We start from the raw sequence: 23,650 nt of genomic DNA, 5'->3' as shown, positions 1-23,650 counted from the left end.
CCGACGTCAGGCACGTCCATTAGTGTATAAGAATATAGTAGTGTACTACTTAATATTGATGTAGTAGTCGAGTCGATGTTGGCCGTATATATTTGTGTGTGTGTGGTACGCCCATTGGTGTGTGATTGTCCAACTCGATGATGAAGATAAGGTCGCGTGCCGCCGTCTCAATCCCATCCATCTTATCCAGCTCGGTGACGCTATGCTCCACAGCTCGGCGCGCCATACTCAACTCTATTAAGACCACGCCGCCCTTTGCTTTATAGACTGAAAGGCATTTCGTACTAGACTCCTCCGACTCTTGTGTATGTGTTTTCTCTCGTGTAGTACACAACTAGAGCCGAGCAAACGCAATACACATGGGGAATAAATGTGTGTGTGTGTGTGTGCGCGCTAGCAGGAATCTTGTTTGTTGCCAGTGGATAAACATAAAGAAATGCATTTATTTATTTATTTAGTTGCGACTATTCGTCGTCGGCGTACAATCGGGAAAAAAAGGAGACCATGTCCGCGCTAAAGGGGCCGATGGATTCGATGGATGCACGAATGATAGGCCCGTGAAAAAATAGGACGAGGGAGTGGCCGGCAGTGGAGGCCATTAACTTCTTGGCATCACAATACAAACGGTGAATGACGATTTTTGTCTCTCCACACACACAGCCCCCCCGGACAAACAAAAGTGTAAGTCCCGATACGTTATTGATCTCTTCTTTTGTCTCTTCAGTTTTATATATAAACAAAAATGTGTGACGCCAAAAGAATATTATAGCGCGCGGGGATGTGGATGAGGGGAGCGCGGTCGGATCCCGGCTTGTTGGCGGATTTGAATGATGATGATGGTGGTGGGTGGTGGTGGTGTGTTATTATTGTATAACGCTCTCCTGCAACCCTCGAGGACTCTTTTATATTTCAGGGTTTCACATAATAACGACGTAGCGCATCATCTCTAGCTGAGCAATTTTTTTTCCCCCATCTCTTTTTCATCCCCCCTTCCCCCATTTATTTGAATCCATCGTAACATTATAACGACAACGAGGAGAGAAGAAAAAGAAGAAAAGATTCCGTGTTTAACAGCCTGGAACCAGCGTAGCGAGCAACAGACAAAAAAACAAAATAAGTTTTTTGAATGTTGCGCGCTTGACAGTTTTTTCTTCTGCTTCTTCTTTGTTAGTCTGGATGATTTGACTTGAAGAAAATATTAGTTTTTTTTAAAGACGAGTTAACAGTATCGCTATGGTTAGGTTTTTTAAAAAATGATTTTTTGATTCGAAAAATGAATAGTCGTCAAATCTTTTGTCACGGAACGATGGGATTTCTTTTTTGTTCTCCTTCATTTTATTAGTTATTGATGCGATTTGTGACGTGTCATTGGGTGGGGGAAATGTGATACAAATCCTCGACCGTCTTAAAATATAAAAGAAAAGGGGGGGGGGATAGGAGAATAAGAAATGCCTTTTGAATTTTGATGGGCCGCCAATACGAGAAAAATTGTCGGCCAGTGAGTGCTAAATCCGCCGGAAGGAAGGAGATGGGAACTTGTACTATAAAGTAGGGAAGGGGTTTTGATGGGAGAAGGGGAGTGGTTGTAAAACTTGGCCCTTGTAAAAAAGAAGAAGGGAAGAAGAGCTGGGATGATGGTCGGGTTATATTCCCTCCCATCTTTTTTCTTTCTTTTTATTTTATTCGGATAAAAGTCGCGTCACGATCGATTTTTCTTTTGCTCCTTTTGGGTGGATCCCCTCCGTCCTCTTCTCTTTTCACGAACGGAATATCGTCTTGGACGTCGTTCAGATGCCGATTGGAGGCAAGGGGTGATGGCGCTATTGCCCATATCAAGCCGTTACGGGGCAAATACGAGGACGCATATCTCAGTCTGAGCGTCTCTCTTGTTTTCTTTTCTTCTTCTTCTTTTTTTTCTTCTCCCCCATGTTTGATAGGGTGTGTACTCGGTACAGCGGCAATATATATAGCAGCTAGACTGCTCCAGCTGCCGGAATGGGCTGGAAGAAGAAGAAGATTGAGAGGGGAGAGAGAGAGAGGGATCCCTAAATTACACGTTCCGCATTTCTCTCTCTCTTTTCTCCGTATAATTTATGGAGCTGCGAGATGATATCACGATATAAAAGGCGAGTAGGCATCCCTCTCTTTTTCTATCTCTGTCGCCAAATCGGAGAATAAGAGATGCGCAACCAAAAAGGCAAAAAAAAAAAAAGAAAAAGGATCCCACTCGATCCTTGCGTGTGTAATATATCCTGTAGGCCCCCCCTCCGCTCCGCCGAGCATCCAACTCTGCATGTATCCATGCACAGTTTCCTGGGTAACAAGGTACTACCTCGTCGGGAGTATATAACAAACAAGGTTAGAGAGAAAAGGCGGTTATGTGCCGCCACACAACAACCTTCGTACACACATTTTCCCGCTGTGCGGTTTTTTCTTTCTCTTCTCCCGATCTCTGCTTTCACTTCATTTGAGACACAAAAATAGGTAGATGGGGAAATTGATCTGATGTATGCGAGATTCTAATTTGGTAGAGACTTCAGCAGGATCCGCCGGATATCGACGTCTCTAGCTGAGCGCTCTTTCATCGCTCAAAGGGCGTGGGGGGCGGCGGCAAACCCGACGTTGAATAGCGGACAAAAAAGGTATACAGCATAACAGAAGAATAAGAAGTTTCCAGGCTTATTCTATGGGCCAGGCAAAGAATAGATCAAAGAGGTGGGTGGAGTTGGCCGGTGTTGCGAAAGAAGCGCGCGTTCAATGTCGTCTAGAAAAGAAAAATGGGAGAGAAAAGGTTTTTTTCTTTGCTCCTGAATGGGAATATATCATTTACAAGGTTGGTGCTGGATACAGTCTGAAAGGAGAGTAGCTTTTATATATGGCGGTTCCACACCACACACACAGCTCGACTGGGGGGCTGTAGATATACTAGAAGCCAGCCAATATTACAGATGATAGGAGGCCTAGGAGATCCTATTTGGAACGAATCAAAGTTGAGGTTTCATTTTTTTATTTTACTGTTTTGTGCATATTATGTCTGGCTGGGTTTTTATAGCTGAAGCCAGTGGATGTTGCGCGCCCGGATGAGTGTGTCTACACTCTTATGATTTCGTCGTGGTGGTGGGGGAGAGAGAGAGGCATCATCCATCTAAAAAAAAGGGCCTGGGCCTTTTTGGGCCACTGTCACCACCTATTTCAGCGCAGCCATTGACAGGCTCAAGTCCAGGAAGGAGCACCCCCCCTCCAATGTACGCCGACGTTTTTGAATGAGGAGCAATCAGTCATAGTCGTCGAGGCTTCTCTTCACCACACCCTCCTTGCACATTTTGCTTTTTAAAAAGAAAAACTCGATAGCACAAGTGAACCTTGTTTGCGTAATAGATTTCTGGCTCCTTTCTCTGCAACTCTGCAAAAACAACTCCTTGGCAGATCGTCTGAGGGAGAAGAATTCAAATTGATTTTTTGACTAAACTTGGTTCTCGGAACGACACACCTACGAATAATGCGCAAATGATGGTCAAGTTAATATCAGCCATGATTTTCACCTTCTAAAAATGTAATAAAGGAAATGGGCTAACTGGAAAATGGATCGACATTAGGAACCTGCCGAGGAGGGATTGAATTATAGACAATTGCTGCTCCTACATGATTGAGCTGATGATGGTGTACTCTGAACTGGGCCATTTCTCGCGAGTCCCTCCTAGTATACCCAATCGCTTGTACATAGTGAATGACGGTGTTACCGGGAACGATGTGTGGACTTGTTTGAGCCCGGCTAATCGGATATCCATTCGCCACATTTTTCGCCTTGAAAAACCACTAAGTACAAGTGACAGACTGTCAAATTATCTTTTGATATTTTCTATGGCGTATTGCAGTACCAAAACCTCCTCGGTTCTTTCTCGGTTTGTTTTTTCTGGGGGTTTTCTTTTTGTTCTTAAATCAATAACTTTTAAAAAATTTATTTATTTCCTTTGAAAACGTGAATGATTAAGTTGAAGTTCCTCCTACCGTAAATTATCCATCGCTCGCCTTTCTGTGACTTGCTCCTCCACGAAACATAAACTTGCCGTTTGATTTATTTCTCTATTCCTGAAATGGCCTAGAACGCGCGCAATATATATATAGGCAAAGCAATAACTGAAATGGGGAAAACCATCACTGGACCGGCATCGTTTTTTCTCCCTCCTCCCAAGTTTTGTGTGTGTGTGTGTGTGTCGTTGTTGTTGTCCCCTCCCTCTCTGTGAATAATTTATGAATTTCAAATTCGATCGCTTTGATCGAGCCGCATATTTCACTCGGTGGCCAAGAATTCTCCTAGCGGCCAAAGAGCGAAAGTTGCACGTGTGGGTGGGAAAATTGCTCCTCAACGGATATGTCTCTGGGCTAAAAACGAAAATTGACACTGACTGATGTTAACGAATGCTAACGCGCAACATTTAATAAATGTTTACAAGTTTCTTTTTCGGACTGGACTGCTGCTTCCCCCCCTGCGGCGCGTCCATCATCGTCTCGAATTTCCTTTGAGATGTTTGGTGGAGGGGAAATGAGATCGACAAGACACTGGCTGATGATCTCTAGAGGTATTAGACACACACACACACACACACATATAATATTGCACACAAACAGACTGGGAGCTTTAATGGGATGCCTTGCCTAACAATGCTTGTGCCACTGGATACCCTGGGCATCGCAGCGGAGGAACAACAAGAGATCCTGATGCCCGGCAGGATCCATTTACGATATATAAAGCCATTATTTCCCAACAGAGCGGCTGCTGCTGCTGCTGCTCCCGCTCCCGCTTCTCTGTATATATATCTATAGTCTATATAGACTCTTTTGTTTGTTTTGTGCGTGAGTTTTTCTCATTTTTCTTGGCTCTTCTTCCTCGTGCTGTTGGGTTTTTCTTCTTTTTCCCGAGCCACTGTCTGGCCCTTTTTTGGGGGCTGGTCTCCTCCACCCACTTCCCATCCGCTTTGTATGTGTCTCATCCGTCAACCTGTCTCGTTATAATACCTAATCCGGAATGATCAAGCCGCGGATGCAGGGAAAACCTTTCGCCCAGCTCTTTTTCCCCCTTTTAGTACTATATATATTCCCCCATGATGCGATCCATCTCTCTTCTTCTTACAACCAATGGGGGAAAAGTTTTTCTTTCTCTCTCAGCTCTCCAGTTCGTATAATTCCTTTTTTTTCTTTTTAGATTTGCAATTCGATTGCACTACATTAAAGTGCTGGTGGTACAGGGCAGACCATCCAACCTATTGCATACGCGCAGAGCTTTTACAGAGAGGGTCCCCGTTATCAAATTGGAAATGGAATGGAACGCACTTTAGTTTCATTAGTCACGACTCTGGTCTTATTTGCCATGTTGATGCTGCTGCTGCTGTAACAACGTTGCCGTTTAAAAAGCTATTACAAAATTCAAGTTAAAAGAGAGAAGGGGTGGGCTATGAGCCTATGATATCAGCTCCCAACTTTTTAAGCTATTCCTTTATAGTTTGACTTCAAAGGGCCCAACGCTTATAAAACGGGAGCGAAGAAAGTGAGCCTTAAATATTTTAACACTTTTTCCTTTTTTTTTAATTTCTGTTTTGAAGAAACGGTTGGTTGGTTGGTTGGTGAGGCGGGCCCTATATAGGCAACTCTGTGTCTCTATCTGAGGCTCATGTTTTATGAAAAAGGATCTTTTGCCTGTCGGGCTCTGGCGTTTATTCACATGCCCGAAACGATGGCGGGGCGGATATAGACTTTGATAAGACAAGAAAAGAAAAGAAGACGAAAGAGGTTTTAGGAATTTTCTTCATTTCGCTTTGGTGGTGATGGCAGCCGCGAAAAGCTCCCTGATTCGATTGTACATCATTGATTATATTCAAATCTAATGCGGTGCCGACGAGCTCTCACGCACCACGTAAGGCTCTGTCTCTCTCTCTCCGAAATCCTTTTGATCTCCTCTCTCTCTAGACTGCGATGCTTCTGGATCTATATATATATATATGTGTGTATATATAAAGGCATTGATCCATCCATTCTCCCCTCCTAGCTCTTCTTTTTTCCCCCTTTCTTCTTTTTGTGTGAGCCAAGATCCTTCCTCCGTTTGTTTCCCTTTTTTTATATTTCTGATTTTTGTTTCTTTTTCGGGAGTTGTATCAAGAGATGGGTTCCCGTTTGTTTCCGGTATCGGAGACGCTGGAAGACGGCCTCGTGTGCAAGGTGTCGGCAGTCTAATGATGTAAGCCCGCGCCTGGCTGACGCTTGATTTCCGCCCTCGCCTCCTCAAATCATCACACAAATGCCTCATCACTGCGTCCTGCCCAGCAAACTCGATTTGCTACTTTAGTGGATGTGTGTGTATATAGTCGGGGATCTCCTCTATTTTTTGGCAGCAGCAGCAGCACACATCTTTTTGATATAATCCTGTGCGCAAGTCTGTTATTTTCTTGTACGTATGGCATAGCTCTCCATTATTCATCACTGGAAATCAGAACGCCTATTCTTTGCGTGACTCACAAAGTCGCATGTCATCGCCCTTGCACACCGGTCGGGAAAAACGTACAGAGAGAAACCCGTAGGAGGGATCGACGAGCTTTTTTTTCTCTCTCTTTTATGATCAAGATTCTTTTGTCTTTATGGATTTGTCGTTTTCTTACCAGCCGTCGTTCGTCATATATAACGAAGGGGGGAAAAAAATGTTCAACAGAAATCAATAGGCGCTTTGTATATGTTTATTTGGTAGAGGAGAACCTCTGTGTGTGTGAGGTCCTCATTACCGGCGGGGGGGAAAGGCGATGGAAACGAACGTTCACGCGCGACATCAGCTAGTGGCACCAGCTGTTTCTTCACGAAAAATGGCGGAGGAGAAAAAGAAAGAAAGAAGAAGATTCGGTTGGTTGGTTGGTGGTTGTGGTTTTGCCTGGTTGTGTTTAGTTCGCGCCTCATTAGCATTCAAGTTGGAGGATGTTTGGTGGCGGGTGAAGAAGACCCTTTTTCGTCATTAAAGCTAACGAAATTTCGAATCGAAAAGCGCTCGTATGCGTTGCCTCGTTTCGCTCCCGCTTTGCATCCGAACTTTGCATAAGCTCGTTCTACTGCTCCAAGGGAGAGGACCTCTTTTCAGGAGCGAGTGACTTGACGAGACTGGAATATTTAAATAAATAAATAGCTAACTCCTTTCTCCCCACCCACCCACCCTTGGAAGAAAAAACACCACGTCGCAAGACGTGCGACAAACACGGGAGTGTTGCGTTTTCTTGACACGGACGAGAAACAAAAGATTTCTTCTTTTCTTTTAATACCGATATCGATTTATTCGTTTTTGTTATGCGTTTATAATATATATATATATATTTATATTCTTGTTTGGATAAAGAACATGTAACAAGATCATCGTTTCATGTTTGCCGAGAAGGAGAGAGAGCGGGACAGAGCAGCGCGACATTATAACGCAATCGATATGCCACATGTACACATAATCACACACACACAGATTCTAAGCAACAGCAGCTAAAAAGAGCAGAGGCAAAGAAGAGTGGCGCAGGGTACAGACACAAACGTTGCTCCCAATTATTACACAAAATCACTAGCCATGTTGAATAGTTTTTTACGTGACAGGGCGGGAAAGATACCAAGACATTTTTGCATTTTTTTCTATTATGTTTTTTTTTTTGTTGTTTCTGAATAAAGAAGAAGGTAATACTTGATAAAAAGAAACTAGAAAAACAATCGAGAAAAATGAAATAACAAACAACGAAATTGAGGAGGAGAAATCTACTATAGTTACTACCCCCTCGATAGGGTGATGGGGCGCATTCTTCAAATCGGCACGCAGATTCATCGCAGTGAGATCTACCAAAAACATTTTTCTTTTTTCTTCGATGAAGCAAAATAATTGGCTCAGAAAAAAGAAACACGGATAATAATAACAGTGCGGTGGATAGACAAAATTAGGAACAACTTAAAAAAAAATATAGGATAGAAATTAAGAGAGACATGTCCATATTGACATATCTTTCCGGTTTTGCACTAAAACTCGAATTTGACGTGTTGATTTTCCTACTTGTTTTCACTTGATCAACTAATATCGAGTCGTCATGGCCTTCATCTTCTAATATCGAAACTTGTTTTGAACCCGTTTGACAAATTTGTTGGAAAATTAGGGCGAAGCGGTGGGCAGTTGGCGGATTGTTTTTGTGTTGCATTCAGGTACGGCTCCTCTTTGAGCCCAAACGAAATAAAACGGGAGCCCCGTTGTGGTTTCAAGAGTAGAATCAATTCTAGATGTTGTTGCACTCTTGTTATTTGTAGAATGAAGCGAGGAGGGGGGCGTGCATAGTCTCGCAATAATACATCAATATTTCCGACAAGAATCATTTGTTACCTGTGTGCTACAGCACACGATTGCGGGTGAAAGCGAAGGGGATTTGCCTTCGTTTTGTTGTTGTTGTTGTGCTATTTTTTGCTACGAGTAATAGTGGGGGGAGCATATTGTAAAAAGAAAAAGAAAAAAAACAACTTCCTTTTCTTTCATTTTTGCCGAGAGTTGCCTTGTAGAGTTTTGGGACTGGCGGTGGACCATTAGTCGCCGGCGTAATCGGAGAGAGTGCTTCTCTCAAAGAGGCACAGGCCGCGGTGAATAAACTCGTACTGTTCCGCCGTCTGAACCATTCCTCCCCTACGCACACGATCCGTAATAAAAGAATGACGGATTCGAGCCAGCCACATAAAAGAAGAAAAAAAAGAAAACGGTTATTGTTGTGCGGTCGTAATGATTGCAGTTGTGTGTCGTCAGCTGGTGGCGATTGCTCCCGACAATAATAATAATAATGATAATAACAGGACGGAAGGAAGGGGAAAAAAATAAGAAGAAGAAATATAACAAACGTAAAAAGAAGGAGAAAAAAAAAAGAATCCAGCTGATGATATCGTTGTATGTGGGAAAACATTTTATCGTCTACTTGGAAAAGCGAAAGTAATCAGTTGTCAAGTTCCTCGTACAAGGCCTTGGGCAAATATAAAGCGCAAAGCCCCGGTGGAAGAAAGAAAGTAAAAATAGGAAGGAAAAGCTTGAAGAGAGTAAACTGATGGTGAAGCACGTCTCGCTAAATTACCTGTCACAGCGCAGGGAACAAACAATCCCAAGGATGTCGACTTTGCCTTCGGCTAAGAGTTGACTTAGACCTTGGCAAATGGCAATGAAGCAGCCGGTACGGCCCACTCCCGCGCTGCAGTGTACGACAATAGGTCCCGATCTGAATCCGTCCGCCAACAGACGAAAAATAAATTAGAAAAAATGTAATGAGGAAAAAAAAAGTCATTTCGTTCGTACTCGATTGGAGGCGATGACGAAAGTGGAGACGACAGGAGAAGACAGTTGCTTCCCCGTCGAAGAGATTCGATAGTTACGGCCAAATCCACTAAGGTGCGCGGATTGTCTGGCGTTTTGTGGTCCGGCCAGTCGCAATACCAATAGTGAACGGTGCGATGAATTTCTTCTTCTCCTTCCCGCTAGATATTTAAAAAACCCGAAATCAGTCCAATCTATTTTTTTGTTTGTTATCTGGGGCATGTTCAAGACAGACCTTTAGTGACAGCTGTCGCACAGTGCAGCCGGAAGTCTCAGATATTGACTCTTGGCTGACGATAACATCGCCATAGCGACCCGTTTCGCCATCTGGAAGATAGGGCTCGCACTTGGCTTTTCCTGATTCCACCAACTTTGTGATCATGACGATGGCTGGCGCACGTTCTGCCCACACCATCAACCAAAAATCGTTGATGGTATTATCTAATGGTCCCTGAGTAGCGATGTAAGCGCGGGCGTCCCCATTTTCTGCCTGAAAAATGCACAAATCTCATTAGCATGCAAATTTGATTTTGGGGAAAAAGGCTCCTCTATTCTTACTCTGACGTAATTGGCGTTGATGTAAGTGCTGGCAAGGTCAGAGGCATCCGTCAGTAAGGGAAGTTTGACACGACTTTGAGGGTTGGGTAAGACGTAACGGTAGCGATTTTTCATGGAACAACCCGAAACTTGTTCGCAGAGCTCAGTTGCGTTGGTCGGGATCGACCAGAATTCGGCGTGCAGAGCTTTGACATCTTTGAGACAAGATTGAAGTTGTCGACGATCCATGCAATTACCTGCTGTCAAAAGAAATTGCGCCGCCGAGCTGTAATAAAAATAATAAAAAATGAAAATTCCAACCATAAAGAATGTTTGCAGTAAAACCAACCACTCTCTTGGTGTGACGACAGTCGGCAAAATATTTGTTTCGGCTGGCTTGCTGACGGCGATGGTCAAAGAATGATTTGAGCCACGTCTTTCTTGCAATTTTCGGCATTTTAACGGGGTGCAAGGAATGCTGGATGTGCTCGTATGTTGCTGATCGAGTGACTGTGAATCGGTCTGGTTATCGTCCTGTCGTGACAGGATTTCGTCGACACTTCGATTGGTTTTAAAACACTTTTCGCGGGGCTGAGATCGACTGTGAGCTTCGTCTAAACTCTCCGACTTGGTCAGGAAAATGTCGGCATTGAAGACAAAATGGTTCTTTTGGGCCTTGAAACTATTTCTGAGCGAATCCAAATTTGAGTCACAAGAAGGACTCTTAGGTGTTGTTGGCTGAACTGGAAACTCTGGTTGCTCAGGGCTCGTTTCCGTCAATAACAGTGTCGACATATCAACAGCTGATGTCAAATTGTGTTGATTGTTGAGTTCAGCTTCGTTCCAAGATGACTTCCTTTTAGTTTGTCGTTCGTCTGGACTCGTTTCCGAGACCCAGGAGCACAGGTCAGCATGTTGAGCAGGAGTAGGAGTCAACTGAGGCTCAGGTTCACTGACGGGGACATTGTTGGGATTTGCTCCATTCTCTGCTGTCAGCAGCGAGTCCTGGCCAGACTGCTGCAGCAAAGGCAGATGCACCCATTCTTTGGCCCTGGTAAAGAAGTAGTTTTCTTGAAAGTAGTTACTTCTGAGAGAGCAACTGAGCACTACTAGGATGATGATGATTCCCGTTAAAACCCCAATCAACCAAATGTGGTTTTCGATAAGAGTGGTGATGAACTGGTCGAGCCCATGGTCTTCTTGTAGACTCCCTTCGGTGAAGAGGGCTTGAGGTTCATTGTTTGAGTCTACCATGGAAGCAGATGATGAAGTAGAGAGAAGTTGGGCAGATATTGTGCCGGTTATCAAGTGGGGAGCATGATCATAACCAGTGTCTGGTTTGTTCAAACTCTGCCGATTGTGTGCAGATTCCATCCAGTTTGCTCGCAAGCTGTGTCGAAAACAAATAAACATGAAAATCTGGCATTGAAATCAAGAGATAATAAATAACATACCCTTGGCACTGTTATCAGGTAAGTGGAGAATGAAATCTCGGCGGCCGTTCTACAGTTTTAAGAATGGCTTTGGCCGGAACGGATTGTTTTGGGTGGGAAGGGTGAGCAGCGAGTGAATGGAACAGCTTATGAATGAATTCCAAGGTTCACTTTGCGTACTGCCAGTTGCGCCTGTGAGTTGCGTACGCGCGTAACCACTTTCATCTCACACAATGGCCACCGCACACGATGTGCCGGGAAAGCCGCCGTCTCCCTTAAACTGCTAACCCTAATTAGAGTCACATAGGCTGATTATTAATGAGATTTGAGCTTATTGTTCTCCTCGATTCACAAGTCTCTTGTCTCAACAGGACCTGTCGAACGGGGAAGTAAACAAATGGCGAGCAGAAGATGATAATCTGACTGCAACCCCTCGGGCCACAATGTCTTTTTTCCCCCCACCAACAACTCCCCAGGAAATCGGCATTGCCAGTCCACATTTCTCTACTTCTGAAATGGAATCGCTCGATTTTTATCAGACAATTCCGTTGAATATATAATTGATTTTGTCTGCCAAATTTCATTCGTGAATATTTTTCATTTGTCATGTTTTTAGAAAGAATCGTGAGGACACGCCGGTCGAGAAGTGGAAATAAAAACCCCCCAAAAAGTTCGCTGACCTCACCGAAAAGTGTAGCGAGGAAGAGGAGGCTTCAGTGGAAGTCAGCGCGCCAACCCTACCCTGTGTCTCTCTACGGTTATTTAGCCCCTACCTCTACCAAGAAAACGGCTGGTAACTCAGTCTGCATCTGACCGGCAAATTGGCTCGTATTGATTTTACTTCTTCGTGTCGTGTCGTTGTGTCTCTTCTACCTCGTTCACGCTGCCAGGCCACTGACTCGTCCAAGGAAACTACCCAATACAAGTAGGTAATATTTATGTACCAATTAGTATCTCAAAGAGTGATGCATTTCCGATGTGAACGAAAATAGTTGCTATTTAAAAGGTAATCGAACGAAACAAGTTAAGAAACCGGTTGAGGAATTGAGGTACGCCCCTAACATTCTTCTGAATGTGCTTCCATCTAGCGTAATAATCATTAAAATTCGGGAGTAAAAGGGGTATAGATAGAATGACCACCGTTCGGGAAAAGAAAAGAAAAAAAAACCAGCAAACACATCTTGACGAAACTTGGGAAGACCGGTCAAATTCCATGAGGTATGCAGAAGCTCTTTTCGTTTTTAAGGTTAAATGAAGATTTGCCTTTGGGGCGAATGAATATTTTCCGTCTTTATTTGATCCGTTTGACCCCGAATTCGGAAAGAGGTTCTGAACCTGCATTACAGTTATCTTTGCCTCCCATTTTTCTTGAAAAAGTCTTCACCTGTGATTAGATTTTCGCATCTGATTTACAGTTTCGTCAAGTGTCAAATCATTCACAAATGTTTACTTAGTTTCTATTTGAAGCTCAGAAAACCCACAAACTTTGGTTTAAAATACGAAATTTTGTTTGCACAAAGCCTGTTTCGTCAAAGACAAAAAAAAATTACAATGAAAGAAGAAAACAAACACACAGTGAAAACGATGGGCACTAGAATCAAACCTGTAGGTAACTAGGTCACGCCGTCTTTGAGGCTAGAAGGAGCCTCGGAGCTATCTTTCCAAAGTTGATCACCAGGAAGTTTTTTTTCTTTTTCTTTTAACGTTCTGTTTTGTACACCCGACTCCCTCAAAGCTCAATTATATTTGACGAAAAAAAATGCAGTTGTAGATTGATCAACGATATCTTGATTATAGTTATTTATCTTTTCTTTGGAATCATTCGAAGAAAATGTAAAAAAAAATTTTAGATTTTCCCAATTCCCTTGAAAAAATGTAGGTGTGCTTATATGAAAGAACTGGCTGGCAAATTCGATTAATTCTTGATATGCAAATTGGATTCGAGAGAAAGTTGTGGAGTGACCGGTGGTCGGGTGGTGTTTGGAAAGAGAGAGAGAAAAAAATTTGTTAATTTCAAGTTAACATTGGACCTGATTTCATGCATAGAAATTAAGAAATCGTCTAGAATTTTTTTGATTCCGAATGGTGAAAGTGTAAAAGATCTCCCTCGGCTTCTTTTGATGAAAGGCATACTTTTAGTGAGTTTGATTTGATTTTGTTGCTCTAAAGTTGACGGCAGTAAATAGAAACTCGATTGACATTTTTCATTCATTCTCTTCGTCTGGCACAAACCGGTCGGCGTGTTTTGAATTAGAATGTTTTTTTTCGGTGAACTGACTCCGTTACATTTTTCTTTACAACGTAACTTTGGTGAGGCGGAAGAGAAATAGAACAATATATTTGTGAGTGATGCCATCAACTTTTACGATTCATCTTCTTTTCTCAATTGTAAAAACCGTTTCGTTCGTTTAAACATTCAATGGCGATGAACGAATATCATTTCCCATCATTCAGAACTGGATTTTCCGTGTTGTTTCAACAATTTATACCTGACAATCAAGGGGAAAAGAGAAAGAGACATTGTATTCAAGAGAAAGAAAAGTTTTTTTTCTATTCAACAACGTAGAAGGGCGACCTTAAACTTGGCTCACACAATAGCGGTGTCAGTTCTGTGGGCTACTTACCGTGTCCTATGTAGGCCGTGCGCATATCTTGTATAGCAACGCTGTTCACGCAGTGAACCGATGTGCAATCGACGTCCGAATTTCTGTCGTTCATTTTGTAGGTCGCCGCGAGAGAAAACGACTTTCACCTCGACCCTGTCGTGTCTGTTTATTAATGATTGGATTTCGCCTGCAATTCGACACGTGAATCCGTCTTGGGATAATAACCAAGAAGTTTTGTTTTTAAAAAATAAAATAAGAATAATTTGTTGCCTCACCTGTCCGTTGCGCACTTGATTCCCGCGTTCGCCGTGCGTGACCGTTTCCTCTCTTGCGGTCACATCCGTGTACGGAGTTACGGGGGGATACCTTCCAGGCATAAGACCACCTTTCCGTTGTCCTCCCCTCGTCCATTCCGCCTGTCGTGATAATTCCCCTCGAATTCGGACGCATCCCCAATATTATGTGATTTCGCTTTTTATTTTTTCCCGCCGATTAAAAATGACGCCATGTCTGTACAATGTGGTAGAGGTGCACGTCATCGGTGACATTGCTGTTTTGTGATGGTCGGAGGTACTAATTGCGGGTGCTGACGTAACAACAGTTGTTTAATCACCTGGCAGTGAACTCTTCGTCGGGGGGGAGAAACCTTTTCCCCATCAGCATTTCTTCGAGTGTAGGAGGTGTAGGAGGAGTCTTGAGCTTCTTGGCTAGATTATTAGCCTTCACCTGCAAGGTGTGCACTGTCATTTGAATAGTAGAAGCTTATCAAGTCACAGGTGTACCTACAGAGTGTTAAGCCATCGGCAATTGTCCTTCGCCCCCGTAAGTGTTTCATTCTCTCTTTTTGTTGTTTGGCTTATCGCATCCATCCAGCAGTTCACCTCGAACTAGACTGGATGGATTCACACTTTCACCCGGACATATTCTGTAGAAGGAGTTGGGTGGGAGGGGAGGAAAATTCAGGGTTATTTGATGAAAACAAGTCAATTACAAGTTATACACTATGTAGGTCGGAATGCTAAGCTTAGCCGCCTGGGCGTAATGTGTCTGTGTAAGAGGAACAGGTAATCCGGCGATTTTGGGGAAAGGCATCCGAGAGAAAGAAAAAAAGAAGTGGGACGTATCCGGTTGCCTCATACTTTACCGCCGCTCTCATTTTTTTTTGGGATATTTTTTTATTTTTCAAAGTGGGTCAAATTTAGTCGTTTGCGCTAAACATTCGCCTGTCGAAAGGCCATAACGAAATATTTCAACAAATTTGCATTTACCAATGGCATGATTGGGAAAAGTTATTTTTGGAATCCTCTGGTCATTAGCTCGTTTCAAAACTATTAAATGTGTACAAGGCAGTTAATCCCGTATGTTTTCCTTTATCGTGAGCCCCAATTGCTCGAGGGGTTGATTCGTTTCACGGCCACCCAAACACTTTTCTCCCTTTTTGTGGGTTATTTCTGTTTTTTGAATGAAAGAGCCTATAGACATAACGTTGTAAAGGCATAGGAAAGATAGAGAGAAAGAGAGAGAAATAGTATAATAGCTAACGTATAACCTTATATAGACGACGCTCTGGAAGATCATTTGAGAGACCGACGAGACGGCCTTCGGATAACCGATTGCCAAGAATTTCCATCGGGACGTGCCCATGTCAGAAAACAAAACAAAAAAATAAAAAGAGAGAAAGACTTTTAGTCTGGGAACTTTCATCCCGCCCGGTGGTGGACCGAAAGGGAAACAACGGCATATGCAAAAAGAGGTCACTCGTTTAGTTTTTTTTTATTTTTATTTATTTATTTTAATTTCAAAACTACCAATCAGACATGAGGTACAGCATTTCAAAATTTTTTTGGTGACCTACAAAAATTAGAAACATGCACAATTGTGTTGTTCAAGGTATAACAGGTCACTCCCTTCTTCCTATTTTTTGTTTCTTTCTCCGTTGTACACGTAGGAACATCTTAATAATTCGGAACCTAGATTATTGACCGAATTTTTCATTTCGGTCAGATCAATTTACCTGCTTGATTTCATCTCCGGGAATATGATCAAGTGTACAGAAAATCTGCAAGATAGGTTAGCCGGTCTGACTTTCTCTTAGCCTTGAGGTTTTACATTTGAATACAGCCATGGCACATGCACAGCTGGATGTCGAAGGTGGTTATTCAAAACAGCGCGCCACGAGAGAGAGAGAGAGAGAGGGGGTGTATATTTTACCATTGACCAACTTAACAAATCACAGCGTGAAATAGAAACAAGATTTTTGATTTCGATATTTTTTTCATTTTAAAGTTGGCACATTCTTTAACATTTGTTGTCGATTAAAAACTACAAGACGTTTAGCTGTAAATAAGCCTTTTGTTGTCTCTCTGCCGGATGGCCTCCGTTCCAGTCATACTTCAATGCTAGAATGGGTGCTAATGCGCACTCTTGGGACCAAATTGCCCAGCTATTATACGTCAAAACTCTTTGGTATTATTGTTGTTATTGAAAACAGTTATTTTTAGGGGGGGGGGGGGAGGTTGGGGTGTTATTCCGAATGGAACTTGTGTGAACTTAACTGGTATCTTCATTTTGTGGTCTTGAGAATAATTTTCTAAACTTGGTCGATTGAGGTTTGTGATACCAATATTTTTTCCCCCCTTAGATGCTCTTATTATGGGTCTTTTTTCCGTTCTGAATCCGCCTGTGAAACAAAAACGTTAATAGAAATAATCTGAATCGTAAAATGGGGTTGTCCAACAGTTATAAGGAACTTTGTGCCATTTACACTCTTGTTTGGTCTGCCATTTGCATACGTAAAAAAGAATTCCCCTCCGCTAAAGTTGGTGAATTTTGGGAGGCCTTTGAAACAAAATAAATAATTGTAACGTATTCGAATTGGAAGAGAACGAGTCGGGAGCCGATAGGAATTAAGGCGATAGCCAAATAACGGGATTGTTCCGTATATAGTCAGTCTACTGGCGCTATAGCCACTTGGCCGGCCCGTAAGTGTAGCACGTCGGTTCCTTCTTTGCCGTCTGGTAATAATCCCAAAGCTGTTTAATCGCGAGGTTTCAAGTAGACACTTGGTAATCTATTGAGAGCGTGAATGAGTTGCATAAAAACGGATCGCGGGAGTATTAAGTAGTAGGATTAATCGATAGGATCATAGACGACACACACTAGTTAGTATAGTTTGTAAGAGCCCAGCTGGCCGAGCCAAGTTGGCCGCAAGTGGGTCAATTCACGTCGGGTTTTTTTCTTCTTCTTCTCCTTTTGTTGGTTTCTTCTTCCACACTCCGCCTCTTCTTTCCTTCCTTCTTGGCTGCTGCTGCTGTTGTTGTTCCAACACAAGAGGGGACTCTCTCTCTCTTTTCTGGTACCTATTATTTTCCCTCCCCATTTTACCTGTTGGCGACCACTACTACGCCTTGCCAACGAATCTTGGTCGGGATTTCTCAGTCGGCCCCGAGACGTTGGAGGAGTCACACGTTTCTTTGCAGAGCGCTTGTTCCCTCATTTTATTCGAGTGATCCTACAGCGGTGCTTCATTCTCAAAAAGAGTAGATTGGAATTCATTAACAATTCTAGTAAACGTAATTTTCGATTCTAAAAAAAAGCCGACAGCAAACCCAAATGAAAACGTCAATGGAAATAATGGCCGTTTCTTAATCCTTGTCTTAGGTGAGTCTCTCTTCAAGGATTTGATTAATATTTGAATATTTGTGCGTGAATTTGAAAAAAAAAAAAACTGCCCAAACTGGCGTGAAAGTCGGTAAGTTTTCTGGAGAAAACCAAAGCTCTTGTAACTGTTGAATGGCCGCTGGTGGCTACTCCGTGTGTGGGTCCAAAAGAACGGGCTTTCTCTTCGACCGGAGAGAAATGCCGTAAACTAGTTTGACTTGTAGAGCTGGCAAAAGTTGGCACACACAACACGCAGCTCTTTTTTCTCTTGTTCTTCTCTCCTCGCTTCTTCCACCAGTTGTTTAACTCAGAAAGGTGTGACGATTTCAACCCGTTTCCTGGTAGTACGTGCCAAAAAAAGAAACAGGGACGCAATATGGAAAGAAACCTAGTTTTTCGTTGATCGATATCTGTTTCTTTTTTTCGGCCAGATGTGATGTGCAATTTCTTGAAAAAAAAATGTGTGGGTTTTCAGTCACCGATCATTCTGTCCGGCTGTTTTTTTTTCTCCCGTTTTTTAACGCTTGCGGCCGATTCGTGTCCCACTTTTTTCGGAAGCGCTACAATCGTTTTTTCTTGCTTATTTTTTTACCATAAATTTTCGTTTTGTTTTCTTGTTGTTTGGAAAAGAAAAAAATGTATTTGCAGCTTTGTTCACAATTTGGCAGTTTTAAGTTGTTGGTCGGTTTCCTTTGTGTCTAGCGCCTTTCGTGTCGATAAAAAAATAGCCCCGGCCGTTAAAAAAACACGAAAAGATTATTTCGATGTTGACCTTGATCAGACGTCTTGTGGAGTTTTATTCGATTGTTATTCAAATGATTGTTTTGTTTCAAGCAAAAATAGACGAAAGAAATTACTGAACGACACCCGTTCACGTTTTCCACCATCGGCCAAATAAAGTTGCACGCTTGAAAATTGAATACCCAGCAAAGCGGGTCTTCCCTTATGCTTCGGCGTGATCACGTTTTGCAATTTCATTTTCCACTTGAAAAAATTTCAAGTTGATGAAAGTGTTTCTATTGTAAGCCGATTATTACAAGTTCACGCGTGCCATTCGTAAATGGAAACATTACAGTATGCCAACTTTCTCCATGCTTTCGGTACAGAGGAGAAAATATGGAATTCCGAATGCATTTCCTCCGATTTTGAGTGGGGGGAATCATCGTAAAAACAAGAAGAAAATGTTGGAAAAGCAGCTCTTCTCTTTTGGCTTGTCGCCATCGGTGCCGCTGCTCCACCTGAGGCGTGATGCGGTTGCTGGTGAAATCGTCTGCTCCCTCCTCCTCTTACCTGCTGTTAGACGCACATAAGAGGTCAGTGGGCCACCTGACGATCGTGGACCCTTTTTTTGGTCGGTGCGCCAGTCCGTGTATTTCTCCATCGGTTTACCAATTGCCGCTTTTTGTTGCGTTCCCTGGCGAGTCGGTCCACCAGGATGTCATTGGCGTGATCCATCTCCTACCTGCGCCTGATTGAAATTTCTCTTCTCTATTTCTTTTTTCCACATTCCAACACTATCGGGCGATGATCTACACGCTAGAAGCTTGATTGGATGCCTCGTTTCTCCCCCCCCCCCCCCCCACAGGTGACCTCGACCTGTTTGTGAGATTAATACTCGTTTGACTGTAACATCAACCTACAAAGTCAAACATGCTGGGCGGAAATGACGGGTCCTGCGGTCGAGAAACCCGAATCTGTGTTCTCTGCTGTGTTATTTGGTTCTTGTTTCATCATTTTCTAATGTCTGTTTTTGTTGTTGCCGCAGGTTTTGAATTGGACTGTTTCGCTGAATAGCCTGTCGCTCACGCTCCCGACTCTTTTTCTTCTTCTCCGACTGTGAAAAATCGTGATTGTGGGATCCAGCAAATCAGAAAAAAGGGGGGGTAGCCAAGATTGTGAACTTTTCATTTTTCTTGAATTAAAGAAAACAAAAACACACACACATTTGCAAAAATGGCCACTTCGGATATTGTTGGATTTTATCGTGATCGTTCCGTATTCATTACCGGCGCCACGGGATTTATGGGCAAAGTCCTCGTAGAGAAACTTCTACGATGCTGCCCAGGCGTCAAAACACTCTACCTTTTGATGAGGCCCAAAGCGGGCAATGACATCCGCACACGTTTGGAAGAACTCATCAGCACCAAGGTGAGTTGTTATTATTTCCCCAACACTTACATATCAACGAACTGAATAATTCAATTACAATTTTATGAATGAAGGTATTTGACAATCTTCGACGGGACTCACCGGAGCTGATGAACAAATTAGTGCCCATCGCCGGTGATATGTCGTTGCCAAGTTTGGGCGTCTCTGCCACGGATATTAAAATGTTAAGCGACAATGTCTCCATTGTCTTCCACTCGGCGGCCACCGTCAAATTTGACGAAGCGCTTAAAAGCGCCGTCGAGATGAATCTGAAAGGAACAATGCGACTTATCGAGCTTGTCCGCAAACTGGAACGCCTTGACGTAAGCCCAATCAATTTAAGCCTTTTCTTTGATTAGATTTGCTCATTTTATATGTCGATTTCAGGCTCTCGTCCACGTTTCGACAGCCTACGCCAATTGCGATAAAGATGAAATCGCTGAAATGATTTACCCGCCACCGGCCGATCCACACAAGTTAATGGAATGTGTCGATTGGATGGATGAAGAATTACTGAAGGGCATCACTAAAAAGTAAATTTATTATTATCTCAAGTTTGCTGAGAATGTAAACTAATTTTGAAATATCAATTCAGATTGATTGGCAAACGCCCCAATACTTACACGTACACAAAAGCGCTGGCCGAGCACCTTCTAATGGAAGAATGCGGTGGTATTCCACTGGCCATCGTTCGACCGACTATTGTAACAGCCGCCATGAAAGAACCGATTCCCGGCTGGGTTGACAATCTCAACGGACCAACAGGTAATTTATTATCTAGTCTGGCATTTTTTTTTTTTCCACTGGACAATTAACTAATTTAATACAAATGAATCCAGGTTTGATCGCCGGAGCTGGTAAAGGTCTACTTAGGACGCTGTGGTGCCATACAACGATGGTTGCCGATGTCATTCCCGTCGAATTCCCCATCAATTTGATGATTGCTGTTGCTTGGCACACTGCCACACACAAGTAATTATTCAATCATTGCTCACAGACATGTTCAAAGTCACGATTCATGATTCTACTTTTTCCTTTACAGACCCAACAACATAATAGTATACAATTGCGCCTCCGGCTACCACAACCCACTGACCTGGGGAGAAATTGAACGTCAAGGGCGAGTAGCTCTGCTCAAGTACCCCATGAGTGACGTGCTTTGGTACCCCAGCGGTAGCTTCAAAAGTAACCTCACCCTGCACAAGATTGATGTCGTGTTGTATCATTACTTGCCCGCCTACTTCCTCGATTTTCTGGCTCGGATGAGTGGTAATCCCGCCATGCTGGTAAGATCAACCGGAGAAAGTCGTGAGAAAATAATTTCATTCACGTTGCCGGTGTTGTTGTTGTTGTTGTTAGGTTCGCCTTTACGATAAAGCCCATCGCGCCATGTCGTGCCTCAACTATTTTACAACTCACGAATGGCGATTCATCAGTGAGAACCCCATCCAATTGCTGGAGAAGATGTCACCCGAGGACCGACGCGTCTTTTACTTTGACGTTCGCACCATCGATTGGCCTTCCTACATTGAAACTTATGCCCTTGGCACTCGCCGTTTCATCCTTAAAGACGACCCCAGCACCTTGCCGGCTGCTAGGAGGCACATGACACGGTTAGTACAACATTAATAACGAATCATAAAATATACACTTGCTAATCCATTTTGTTTTGAATAGGATGTATTGGATTCAGCAAATATCACGCGTTGCCATATTGCTGCTCTTCTGGAGGGCCGTCGTTTCACGTTCAGAGACGGCCCGTCGTGTTTGGAACCTGGCCTTCACCATGCTCGTTTCGATGATGCGGCGGATGTCTGCCGGCGCCGGAATTGGAATCGCCAAGTAAAAAAAAAAAAGACTAAAAGGGGAAAAATAGAAAATGGATCGTGTGCAAAAGGGCGACATTTTGTTTTTGCCGTTTGCCAATCCTTTGGTTATTAGAGAGAAAAGGCTTAAGGCAAATTTTTTTTTCAAAATCTTTTATCTATTACCCTTTTCCCAATTTATTTTCTCTTATCTACCAAGAGTCTGATATTTGGCTCACTCTATGCATCACGAACAAATTTTTTAAAAAGAAACACAAAAATAGTTATGTCTCTAAATAATAATAAGTCTTGGATTTACCTGTATTGGAAGAAAATATCCCTCTGATGGATGTTTTTGCCCTCCATGTCACCATCTTGACTTTTCTACATGTCTCTTATATTCACGTGTGAGTGTTTTGTGAATGTGAAGTATGGTTGTGCCCAGCATTTTTATCCGAATTGTCTGATTTTTCAAGAAAAAAAGAAGACGTGAAAAAAAGGACGAAGAAAAAAGCCGAGATATGTCCAAAGCCAGCGTTGACGTCAACAACTCCTCAACTCCTTCCAAAGCAGTTTCGATGTCGATAGCTCCAATTAAATAGAATTTATGTTTTTATACCCCTCAAACTTCCTCCAACCTCCACTCATCTTGATGACCAAATATTTTTTGGGCTTCAATTAGAAAAAAAGCCTTTGCACTGAAAACGAATAAAACAAAAAGAGTTTCAGATATTTAGACAGAAAAGACAACAGTTTTTCCCTCCACACAATTTGCACAAGAAGTTAAGGATGTTGATGGAGAAAAACATTCAACGATAATTAAAGAATGTGTACATATAGAGCGAGCCATAACGAAATGGAGGAATGGGGTCAGCATTCTAATTGGCTCTATTTCCTTTTTTGTTTTGCAATAATGTGTCTTTTTAACAATATGTATTGCTTTTATTATTAATTGTCTAGCCATTTGTCTCTCCCATTTCCCCCCTTATCATCGTTTGCTCAAAGAGTTTTTTTTTCTGTCCGATTGTGCTCATAATCGTTTCGTCTCGCACTTTATTACGTCTTTGTATTCCCCATAGAGGTCCGTTTGGCTCATAAGCTGCTAGAAAACGACAAGCTGCTATAAGCACGTCCACAGTTATATAAGAGAATTCAATGGTAATATCGTCATTGCGATTTTACGCATCCCTCCGCCTGTACGTCAACAAGAAACATTCCAATCTAACGATATATATCAGAAACCTTCCAAAATTTTGAGATTACGTGGTTAGCACATTACTGCAAGTCAGGGTTTTGTCTCTTTCTATATTTCACTTCTTGGCATTTTTCTTCACTACTCTTTTTATCATCACCTTTTTTCTAAGGCCTCATATTTTATTACTTCTAAACAGACAAACAAAAAAGAAGGTTAAACGGCTCATTCAATGTGTACATTTGTGTAACTGAAATGTGCGAATGTCATCTTTGAGCGTGGCTGCTTGATCAGTGTCGCTGTTCCAATCTCCCAGGATCGTTTCTGCCACCCAAGCGCACCTCGGGTTAGGGATAAAAGTCCGGCAACTTTTTTGAAATTTTGCTTTGCTTTCTAAATCCCGTGTTACTTTACTGATTTGGGCTGCAATACTTTTAACGGACAATCTGCAGATCGATAGAAAACTTGAATCGTTGAATGTGTTAATTGCCAGATTTTTGTTTCGGACTGGCGTATAATTTATTGTTCGCTATTGTCAGCGGCCTTGTTGCTATGATTTTTTTCCCATTCAAAATTTTGTTTAGATTTGAATTTTTCATTTGTTGTGTGACTGTGGCCCTTGCCTAGTTTTTATCCGTCAGTGTGCTTCTTGAGTTTAAAATTCGAGTGCTAGAATTGGTATTTGCGTGTAACTGGGAAAAGTTATGTTTTTATTTTACCACCCAAAAAAAATGATACGAGATGGTTCGTTTTTCTTTGCACTGCGCTCATTGATAGTTCGACATCTTCATCCCTTTCTGCTCTTCCCAAACTGAATCGGTTGGTGTAGATCACAGACAGTTTAATACAAATATATACAGTTCTTAAGCTATTCTGAATATTAGATTTATAAAACAGTAACATTTTTCCTGACAAGGATTCCAGAT

The 23,650-nt window shown here is 42.5% G+C and overlaps 2 protein-coding genes across 5 annotated transcripts in view; one reads left to right on the top strand and one right to left on the bottom strand.

The window, feature by feature from the left end:
- Positions 1-23,586, top strand: part of LOC124191138 (putative fatty acyl-CoA reductase CG5065) — a 49,642-nt gene extending 26,056 nt beyond the window's left edge. Inside the window, exons 2-11 of one of the 4 annotated variants that reach the window (XM_046584152.1) lie at positions 459-681; positions 11,930-12,238; positions 19,345-19,727; positions 19,802-20,050; positions 20,115-20,260; positions 20,323-20,492; positions 20,567-20,699; positions 20,770-21,013; positions 21,087-21,340; positions 21,405-23,586. In XM_046584152.1, coding sequence (XP_046440108.1) covers positions 19,533-19,727; positions 19,802-20,050; positions 20,115-20,260; positions 20,323-20,492; positions 20,567-20,699; positions 20,770-21,013; positions 21,087-21,340; positions 21,405-21,573 — 1,560 coding nt within the window. In that variant the 5' untranslated portion in view covers positions 459-681; positions 11,930-12,238; positions 19,345-19,532 and the 3' untranslated portion in view covers positions 21,574-23,586. Of the gene's footprint in view, positions 1-458; positions 682-11,929; positions 12,243-14,654; positions 14,742-17,196; positions 17,580-19,344; positions 19,728-19,801; positions 20,051-20,114; positions 20,261-20,322; positions 20,493-20,566; positions 20,700-20,769; positions 21,014-21,086; positions 21,341-21,404 lie in introns of those variants that run through there. The other 3 variants (XM_046584153.1, XM_046584154.1, XM_046584151.1) reach the window with 3 other exon arrangements.
- On the bottom strand, positions 7,333-11,780 carry LOC124191137 (tyrosine-protein phosphatase non-receptor type 7-like). The gene is made up of 7 exons (XM_046584150.1): positions 11,335-11,780; positions 10,230-11,270; positions 9,902-10,166; positions 9,579-9,833; positions 9,326-9,504; positions 9,108-9,248; positions 7,333-8,671 (listed from the first exon to the last, which is right to left on the bottom strand). The coding sequence occupies exons 2-7, from the start codon at positions 11,252-11,254 to the stop codon at positions 8,575-8,577; spliced, it is 1,962 nt and encodes a 653-aa protein (XP_046440106.1). The 5' UTR covers positions 11,255-11,270; positions 11,335-11,780; the 3' UTR covers positions 7,333-8,574.
- Positions 23,587-23,650: the final 64 nt, after the last annotated feature.

The sequence above is a fragment of the Daphnia pulex genome, chromosome 3, assembly GCF_021134715.1.
Source record: "Daphnia pulex isolate KAP4 chromosome 3, ASM2113471v1".
In the NCBI taxonomy this organism is placed as follows: Eukaryota; Metazoa; Arthropoda; class Branchiopoda; order Diplostraca; family Daphniidae; genus Daphnia; species Daphnia pulex.
Note: the sequence above shows the minus strand (reverse complement) of the source record. Positions and strands in the feature narration are given on the sequence as shown.